This window comes from Nematolebias whitei, chromosome 3, assembly GCF_014905685.2.
Source record: "Nematolebias whitei isolate Nwh7 chromosome 3, NemWhi1, whole genome shotgun sequence".
In the NCBI taxonomy this organism is placed as follows: Eukaryota; Metazoa; Chordata; class Actinopteri; order Cyprinodontiformes; family Rivulidae; genus Nematolebias; species Nematolebias whitei.
This window is the reverse complement of record NC_056500.1, coordinates 35,625,507-35,635,437: the sequence shown is the minus strand read 5'-3', so window position 1 is coordinate 35,635,437 and position 9,931 is coordinate 35,625,507. Positions and strand designations below refer to the sequence as shown.

The window sequence follows — 9,931 nt, the reverse complement described above, 5'->3', positions numbered from 1 at the left end:
AAACACCATCAGCCTTTTGGACCAGAACTGAAAAGCCGACCTTTTTAATCAGCTGTCAACAACTTGTTCTGGTTTGTTGCCGCATCAGTTGGAGCTGCTCAGATCTTCATTTTATCCTCCTTTCCCAAAGAAAACATTTATATTTGAAACATTTAAAGACAGATGTTGAATTTCAGCTGAAACAAGAGTCCACATCAAAAGATAAAGACACTTACAGCATGAATATAATGTACAACAGAGAAAACATGAAGCCAGCAGGAGGAAGTTGAAATTCTTTCTTAGGTTATCATGGGTAAACTGAGGAGAGGTGAAAGTTCAAGATGACAAGGAGATAAATCCCTGTTGGAGTGTGTTTCATGAACAAACTGCTGTATGCCCATGGTGAGAGGCGCCGAGCTGGTGTGGGTCTATTCTTAGCCCCACAACTCGGTGCCTGTGTGTTGGAGTTTTCCCTGGTAGATGAGAGGGTAGTTTCCCTGTGCCTGCAGGTGGGGGACAGGCCCTGACAGTTGTTTGTGTTTATGTGCCAAACAGCAGTTCAGAGTATCCAACCTTCTTGGAGTCCTTAGCTGGGGTGCTGGAAGGTGCACCAGCTGGGGACTCCTTTATTCTACTGGGGGACATCATTGCCCATGTTGGTTACAACCGTGTGACCTGGAGGGGCATGACTGGGAGGAAGTGCCTCTCTGATCTGAACTCGAGCCATGTTCTGTTGTTGGACTTGTAGCTCTAGGTCTTAGATCGATGATTGACTTTGTAGTCGTGTCATCTGATTTGCGGCCATTTGCTTTGTACACTTGGGTGAAGAATAGAGCTGAGCTGTCAACTGATCACCACCTGGTAGTGAGTTGGAGCAGATGGTGAGGGAAAATGCCAGACAGACCCAGTAGACTCAAAAATGTATTGAGGGTTTGCTGGGAATGCCTGGCAGAAGAACTCATCAGAAATATCTTCAACTCACACCTCTGGGAGAGTTTTGACCGCATCCCAGCTGAGGCAGGGAGAATTCAGTCCCAGAGGGCCATGTTCCGTGACGCAATTGTTGAGGTAGTTGCCTTGACCTGTGGCTGCAAGGTTGTTGGTGCTTTTCATGGTGGCCATCCACAAGGCTGTCAAGCTGAAGAAGGAGTCCTACCAAGCCTTGTTGGCTGGTGGGACTCCAGAAGCTGCTGAGGAGTACCAGAGGGCCAAGCGGTCTGTAGCCTTGGCTGTTACTGAGGCAAAAGCTCAGATGTGGGAGGAGTTCGGTGAGACCTTGGCTAGAGACTCTCAGTCAGCTCCAAGGAGATTATGACAAACCATCAAGTGGCTGAGGAGGGAAAAGTAGCACTTTACTAACACTGTGTTCAGTGAAGGTGGGGTACTGTTGACCTCAACTAGTGATATTGTGAGGAGGTGGAAAGAATACTTTTCTGACCTTCTAACTCCCACCAGCATGCCATCCATGGAGGAAGCAGAGTCGGGGGACTTCGGGGTTGGTCTGTCCATAACCGTGGCTGAGGTTGCCAAGGTAGTTTAAAAGCTCTGTGGCAGCAGGGCTCTGGGGGTAGACCAGATCTGCTCTGATTTCCTTAAGGCTCTGGATGTTGTGGGGCTGTCTTGGTTGACATGCCTTTGTAACATCGCGTGGACATCAGGGGCAGTGCCACTGGATTGGCAGACTGGTGATTCCCCTCTTCACAAAGGGGGATTGGAGGATTTGCTCCAATTATAGGGGCATAACTCTCCTTAGCCTCCGTGATGAGGTCTATTCAGAGGTACTGGACAAAAGAGAGCAAGTGTTGGTCAAACCTCAGATCCAGGAGAAAAAATGCGTGTTACGTCCTGTCCGTGGAACACCGTACCAGATCTTTACCCTCACTAGGGCCCTTGAGGGGTCATGGGAGTTTGCCCATTCAGTGTACATGTGTTTTGTGGACTTAGAGAGGGTGTTTGACCGTGTTCCTCGGGGTACACTTGACAGGGTGCTCTGCAAGTATGGGATTGGAGGCACATTGCTACAGGCTGTTCGGTCCCTATACAAGCGGTGCGAGAATTTGGTTCGCATTGCCAGCAGTAAGTCATACCCCTTCAGGGTGGGAGTTGGACTCCACCAGGGCTGTCCATTGTTACCGATTCTGTTCATAACTTTTACGGACAGAATTTCTTGGTGCAGCCAGCGGGCAGAGGGTTTCAGGTTTGGTGGCCTCAGGATTCCATCTCTGCTCTTTGCAGATGATCTGATCCTGTTGGCGTCATCGAGCTGTGATCTTCAACTCTCAATGGAGTGGTTCACAGCCGAGTGTGGAGCGGCTAGGATGAGAATCAGCGCCTCCAAATCTGAGGCCATGGTCCTCAACCGGAAAAGGGTGGATTGCTCACTTCAGGTTAAGCGTGAGGTTCTGCCTCAAGTGGAGGAGTTCAAGTATCTCAAGATTTTGTTCGTGAGTGAGGGAAGAATGGAGCGTGAGATTGGCAGACAGATTGGTGCAACATCTGCAATATTGCAGGCTCTATACCAGTCCGTTGTAGTGAAGAGGAAGCTGAGCTGTAAGATAAAGCGCTCTGTTTACCGGTCGGTTTACATTCCTACCCTCATGGTCACAAACTCTGGGTAGTGACCGAAAGAACAAGATTGTGGATACAGGCAGTTGAAATGAGTTTCCTCTGCAGGGTATGCTGGACTTTCCCTTAAATATAGGGTGAGAAGTTCAGCTATCAGGGAGAGAGAACTGCTGCTCCTCCACATTGAAAGAAGCCAGTTGAGGTGGTTCGAGCATCTGGTAAGGATGCCCCCTGGACGCCTACCTAGGGAGGTGCTTCAGGCATGTCCAACTGGGAGGAGACCACACAAAGACCCAGGACATGCTGGAGAGACTATGTCTCTCAGTTAGCCTGGGAATGCCTTGGGAGTCCTCCTAGAAGAGCTGGAAGAGGTGGCTGTGGAAAGAGATGTCTGGGCCTCCCTGCTCAAGCTGCTGCCCCCACTACCCAACTTCAGATGGATGGATGGATGGATGGATGGATGGATGGATGGATGGATGGATGGATAGATGGATGGGTGGATGGTGTTCTTCTGGAGCAAGCATCGCTGCGAGTTTCTTGTGATTTGTCTGCAGAAGAAGTTTATTTGGATGTAGGGAGATTTGAATCACGCCTTTTTTATTATAATTTCACCTTCACAAAAAGTTGCCATCCTTTTTATGAACTAGTTTTATGATTTGTTCTCAGTCATTTATGCTGAAATGTTGTTGTAACTCTTGGGAGAATGACAGTCAGTTGACTCAAAAGTAAATTTCCCAGTTTTAAAAAACGTTCTTGCTTTAATTTGATCTCACTGAATTAGTTTCTCTGATTAGCTGGAATAAAAAAGTAAATAAAAAATACAAAACTTATGTTTTTTAATCTAGATCTTTAAGCTATTTCAAATATTTTTTTCCATTAATGTAAACCATATGAATAAAAATCAAGACACGTTTTAGAAGAGGTATGTGATGAAAAGACAAGGATTCAATGTACAAAAGAAATACAAACAATAACTAAAGACTTCAGACTGGCAGACCACAGACCTCTGAAAAGATTTAGTGGTGTCACCAAACAGTTCGTGTACAATTTATAAATACGTTAACTGTCCTTTTCTTGGAAAGTTCTGAATCATTCATCTTCGCCACTGTTTTATTTACAGTAAATATCTCTTTAAATGTCTGATGTTTGGGGTTACGTTACACCATCCAGGGTTTTTAACGTTCAGCTTGCACCGTCTGCACCAACAGCAGCACTGTTGTTTCTGACGACGTGACGTTTCTGTTTTGTCCCTCAGTGTTCGAAGCCAGCAGCATCCTGCAGCAGCAGCGTCTGTATCAGTCTGTGCCAGACTCTGTTCTGCTGCATCCTCATGTCGCCCAGCAGACTGGACCCGACCAGCCCCTCTCACTGAATCCCATCACCACCAGGCGCCATGGCTCGTGCGGTGCACTGGTTTGTGGCAGGTTTTGTGCTCTTGTGTCTCTTCGGAGTCATTGGATGTAAAAAGACTGTGAAGTGTCCTACAGGATGCTCCTGCTCCAAGGAGACCATCATCTGCGTCGGGACCTCCCAGATCCCCCGGACCGTACCCACCGACACCAACTCACTGTGAGGACTCTATTTTAATGAATGCATGCACTAAATGGAGGACACAGAATGAACCCATGAATCATGTTGTCATCTCCTCCACAGGAGCATTGTAAACAGCTCCATCAGCGAAATCACAGAGGGGATGTTCTCCCTGATGCCTTCTCTCCAGCTGCTGTAAGTGACTGGACGTGATTTAACTTTTTCATTTAACAATAAATCATGAAGATTCAACAGCCTTTTGTTCTGACACAGCAAGCTGCAGAAGCTGAGAGCAAAGGTTTCATCTGACCGCTTACAGACAACCAAAGGATTCTAACGCTGCTGGTTTTACAGACTGGGCTGACGTTTGGTGTGGTTGTAACTGAGAGTCATCCCCAACTCATGCTCTGAGTGCTGACTGATCAGTTTATAAAACTTTGCAATGTTGGAATCAACTGTTTGTTGGCAAAAATATTTCATGAACCAGTGGACATACCTTAATGAAGCGTTCAGATGTTGATGTTGGATCATTTAATGATCCAATCATCATCTCATTAATCAACTAAGCCACACAGAGGATGCGAGAAGATCTTTACAACCCAGTTTCACTTGTATGGTGGCAGCATTGAAAACAGGCTTACATAGATGGTATATCGAAGCTCCGGTCACAAGGTCTGCGCACGGACAAAGTTAGGACAAGCTTAAATACCCGTTATCAGACAGAGGTCAAGACGACCTCTGCTTCACAACTCACAGGTTTTCAAGATGTCAGAAGTTATGACTCTGAATAGTCAAACAGGCTCTCTTGATTTCACAAACATGGCTCTATATTAATTTAACATTAATAAGTGAAAACATCCATGACCTTTACATCAAGTCCCCCAACCGTTAATCAAATTGAGTTATGTTTAGTCAAATCTATCTAATCTATCTATTTAGCTAACCGAACTCTGGAAACACAGACATGGTTATAACTCGGCTGATTTCACATTGAGCTAAAATTCGACACATTAGCAGCTGAGGGACATTCACAGCAAGTACTTTGAAAACTTTGCATTACACAACATCTTTGGCACTAAATACTAAAGCCACCACTGTTGGTCTGTTAGCAAAATATCTCATGAAAGTAATGGTATTCACTGATTGTACATCTAAAATTAACATTTGGAGCAAACCCAATTCAAAATGTCCACCACAGCAAATTAACCTTTACCACCACAAAAATGGCTGTAACTCAGGCTATGTTACAGATATCAAACTAAAACTAAGTGAGGTAGTAGCTGAGAGTCATTCTTAAACAATAACTGAGCACTAACACATCTGAGATCATGCTTCCCATCAGTTAGGTTTCCAGCGGGTGATATGCATTCCTTCAGGGACCCATAGTCCTTCCCTTTGACTTGTAGTTCGTTTCCCTCCTTCAGGCTCCTGAACGCCAACTCTCTGACGGCCATCAAAGACAACGCCTTCTCTGGTCTGTCTCATCTGGAGTATTTGTGAGTATCTGAGAAATTCATTTATGATCATTCCTGAAGATTATCCAGAATTTACTCAACATTCCTTATAAAAGCATCCACATGAGCATAATGTGACATTATAATGTGTTTCTCCACATGACGTTAAACAAAACACAGATTTATTGAAAGAAACAAGATCGAAACAATCACCAAAAATGCCTTTCGAGGTCTACGAGCTCTGACACATCTGTAAGTCTGATTTACTTATTCTCACTAATCACGTTTTTTCCTTTGAATTGTGTCCTGATAGTAAAAAGAAATTGCTGCAACAGAAAACAAACAAAAGTTCAGAATGGACAGAATTGCAGGTTTTTATCGTTTCCCTGTGTGTCTGCTCAGCTCCCTGTCAAACAACAAGATGAGGTTTCTGCCAAGAAATCTCTTCTCTGAGCTGGACTCCCTGCTGGAGCTGTGAGTAAGCAGTTGTGGAGTCTGCAGTGTTCGTGTGAGAGTCTGCATTATAGCATACACCTATTTTCCTGTCTCTCACTTGGGTTTTGACTTCTCATATGCCGTGACTGCACTGAGGGCGCTTTCTGTCGAGTTACAGAGACCTGCGGGGGAACTCGTTCCAGTGCAACTGTGAGAACAAATGGCTGATGACGTGGCTGAAGAACACCAACGCCACGGTGTCGGATGTCTTCTGCGCTGGCCCTGGTGAGATGAAGGGCAAGCGGCTCAATGACCTTCCCATTCTGCCGGGCGAATGTATTTCCACAGGTAATAAAACAGGAACAAAGGTGCGTTCGGAGGTGCAGGACGGTGGAATCAATGAAGGGGTTGAATTATTAAACGGGACGTGACCGTGCACGGTGCCCTCAAAAACAAACAAGCTGAAGGTCAGCTAGCATGTTTGCTTCAGTACAAAGTCCACACATGACATATGAACAGATTCATAACAAAGGAAAAATTAAAGCCCTCATGTAATACTGTAACACTGTATAGTTGTAATTTATTCTTAGCTACTACAACTCTAACTTTTAGCTGAATATCTGAAAAATGTATTGATTTATAGCCATGTGTATTTCCTTTCGTCCATCTTGAATTAGACCGACGCCAGAAGTTCATCCTCAAACAAAAACTCTTCCTGCTGCCACGCTCACAAAAACAGAGCAGTTTTGTCACAATTGCTGTTTAAGTTTGAGGTGGTGGCAGGCTGACATTTTAAAAGGTCAGGGTCATTTGATGGAAGCGTTTACAGATATTTGGTTAGTAATGTTGATAGACGATCGGGATGGTTAACATGACTCAAGCTGCAGAAGTTTAACACCATAAGGGACTAAATGATTTCAAACAATCCATCAAATACCGGTAGCTCTGTGAGGAGATGTCAGAGGGAACCACAATGAATTTCTAACTGGTTATCAATAAAATAAAGATTTCAACACAAGTTTTTGAAGCAAGCTGTTTCAGCAATGTAAGGTAACCAGGTGAGGTCAATAGAAAATGGAAAAAAAATTGTTGTCACCTTTCTTGAAAAGAGGGACAACTCTATGGGAATATTTTATTTAGTTATTAGGTTTGTCCCAAAGGGAGACATTCTTTCACACTGGCCCTCAATAAATACTCATAGGGTTGCAAAAAGACAAGCGAAGGTATGAATTACTAAGAGGATTTTAAAGATAAATAATTAATGTTGTACTTACAGTGAACGTGCGTACTTCCTTGAACCCAAAGACTTGACTCTTTGCAGATGGTTTTTCAGCATTGAAAATGTAATTTAAGGTTCTCGATCACTTGATCACCGCAGTTTATTTATTTTGTTGTTTTTCTCCTGTGTGTTTCAGACTTTGTGCGTCATCAGTCCATTCCTATTCAGTCCATGTCCGCAGACATCTTCTCCTTTAAAGAGGACATCTTTGTGGCCATGTCTGCCCCAAACACCAACAGCTGTGTGATCATGGAGTGGGATCACATAGAAATGAATTTCAGAAAGTTTGACAATATAATAGGTGTGACAACTTTTATTTTTATTACCCCAGTTATATTGGTGATAAGACCAGAAAACAACTGTTAATGGAGCCCTTATGCCACAAAAATGGATTATCTCTATCGAGCCACAAATCTTACCTGGAATTTACCATTTGGTTCCTAATGACCCTTTCACACTCAAAGTACTATCTGAGTATTTTAACTGTAATATTGTAACGAACCCCTTCAAATACTGGACCAAAATCACCACAAACACTTGAAAATAAATATAAAAGTTTATTGGGGAGAGTCTGGCTTCTCAAAGAAAGAACTGGTTCTGGTGTCGATCTAAGAGCTCGGGCTGGAACGAGTCTGTAAACAGGTAGAGTACGGTTAGTGGCCAGGCGGGAGACAGAAGCAGGTGCAAATGTCAAAAAGGTGAGACCACTAACCGTTACTCTGGTTGAAGGGGACGTGGGATTAATGAGTCGCTCCAAGCTGATGTGCCCACTGCAGGAGGAATGATCCCGGTGAAGAGAGTCAGCCGGCTGCAGCGTTGAACCCAAGGATGGATGGATGGATGAAAAGCGCTGCTCCGCAGCGGCGCCGAACCAGAACCCGATCCGTGAGGCGGGAGGCGTAGTCGTGCAGGCGAGGGTCAAAACCAGAGAGCAGAGATGCGACAGTACCATGCAGGAGCGGGCGATAGGCAGGTCAGGAGCAGGCGTGGGTCGAGAACCAGCAGGAGAAGAATAAATCCAAAGGAGCGGGCGAGAGGCGAAGTCAGACGGTCCGGAGTCGATAACCAGGAAGCAAGCGAACAGAGGCGAGGATACGAAGACCGGGAGGAGGGACAGGAGCAGGGCAGACAAAACAAGGCAGGAGGGAAACTATGAAAGGACAGGAGACTGTAGAAGCGCGGGATATCTATTGGCAGGCAAGCTGTTTTCGACTATCTGGCGCTCACCCTGTGAACAGACCAGGTTTATAAAGGGTGCAGCGACAGGTGCAGCTAATGAAAACTAATTAGTGCAGAGTGAAGTGAAGGAAAGACAAATTTAAACTATCATGCAGCCAGCAGAGAGAAACAGACAGAGTGCTGCAGAAATAAAAGTCTCAAAACCAAAGAGAAACAAATAATAAGAAGAATAGAAGAGAAGAAAATCCACAGACACCAAGCAGTGAACAAAGTGACAAAAATATAAACTCAGACAGGCGTGAATCGTGACAAATATACATGTTACACTACATGGTATGGTATGGTGTAAAGTTTATTTATTTAAAAAAATACAAAACAATTCCATAACAATATAAAAATATACAAGAGATTTAAAATGAAAGGCAGCAGAAGAAGAAAAAAATCTTATTATATCTGCCCCTTTTTTCAAACAATTAGTTCAATCACAATAATTTTCAAGTAACAGAACAAAATGAATAACTCTATATAACACTATATAATTCAAAAGGCCTGATTTTTAGGCTTATTATTGAGATTTGGTCTTATCATCCAAAAACATTAAAAAATAATTGTATATTTTTAAACATCATCACCATAAACAATTTTCTTCTTCACAGGGAAATCTGTCGTTGGATGCAAGTCATTTCTGATAGAAAACCATGTGCTGATAATCATCACCCAGCTCTTTGGTGGCTCCCACATCTTCAAGTTTGACGAGAAACAAAACAAGTTCACCAAGTTTCAGACCATCGAGGTCTTCAACATCTCGAAGCCAAATGATATGGAGGTCTTTCAGATGGATGGTGACTGGTATTTTCTGATTGTGGACAGTTCCAAGGCGGGCCTGTCTACTCTCTACAAGTGGATTGACCAACCAGACCGCAACGAAACAGGTTTCTACTCCTACCAGTTTCTCCATGAATGGTTCCGCGATACAGATGCAGAGTTCATTGAGGTGGATGGGAAGTACTACCTTATTTTAGCCAGCCGCTCCCAGTCACCAGTTGTCTACCTGTGGAACAAAAGCACTCTGAAGTTTATACTCCATGGCGACATCCCACTTGTGGATGATGTAGTGTCTGTCAAAGCTTTTCGAGTCGAACGTGACTTGTATCTGGCTCTGGCTTGTTACATCGGTGACTCAAAAGTGGTTAAGTGGGCCAACAAGCAGTTCAACGAGGTGCAGGCACTTCCCTCTCGGGGAGCGATGGTCCTGCAGCCCTTCACCTTCTCAGACAGACACTACCTCGCTCTGGGCAGTGATTACTCCTTCACACAGATCTACCTCTGGGATGCCGAGACCAAAACGTTTCACAAGTTTAAGGATGTTTACGTGCAGTCGCCACGCTCATTCACTGTGGTGACACCTGACCGGAGGAGTTTCATCTTCTCCTCCAGCCTGAAGGGAAAATCCATTGTGTTTGAGCATATATTTGTAGATCTGAGCTTGTAAATCAAAACTTAACTGTTG

The 9,931-nt window shown here is 44.2% G+C and overlaps 1 protein-coding gene across 1 annotated transcript; it reads left to right on the top strand.

Moving 5' to 3' along the window:
- The first annotated feature begins 1,435 nt into the window (after positions 1-1,435).
- Positions 1,436-9,931, top strand: LOC119407493 (leucine-rich repeat LGI family member 2). The gene is made up of 11 exons (XM_037674317.1): positions 1,436-1,510; positions 2,367-2,445; positions 3,800-3,949; positions 3,996-4,113; positions 4,198-4,269; positions 5,499-5,570; positions 5,709-5,780; positions 5,931-6,002; positions 6,142-6,311; positions 7,379-7,543; positions 9,078-9,931. Exons 1-11 carry the CDS (start codon positions 1,436-1,438, stop codon positions 9,911-9,913), a joined length of 1,881 nt encoding a protein of 626 aa, XP_037530245.1. The 3' UTR covers positions 9,914-9,931.

What these genes read in the sequence shown, in the direction of transcription:
- LOC119407493 (XM_037674317.1), top strand. Translation starts at nt 1,436, where the DNA reads ATGCCATCCATGGAGGAAGCAGAGTCGGGGGACTTCGGGGTTGGTCTG. An exon ending in CTGGACTCCCTGCTGGAGCT is followed by an intron (nt 6,003 to 6,141) that starts GTGAGTAAGCAG and finishes GTCGAGTTACAG; the next exon opens with AGACCTGCGGGGGAACTCGT. An exon ending in AAAGTTTGACAATATAATAG is followed by an intron (nt 7,544 to 9,077) that starts GTGTGACAACTT and finishes TCTTCTTCACAG; the next exon opens with GGAAATCTGTCGTTGGATGC.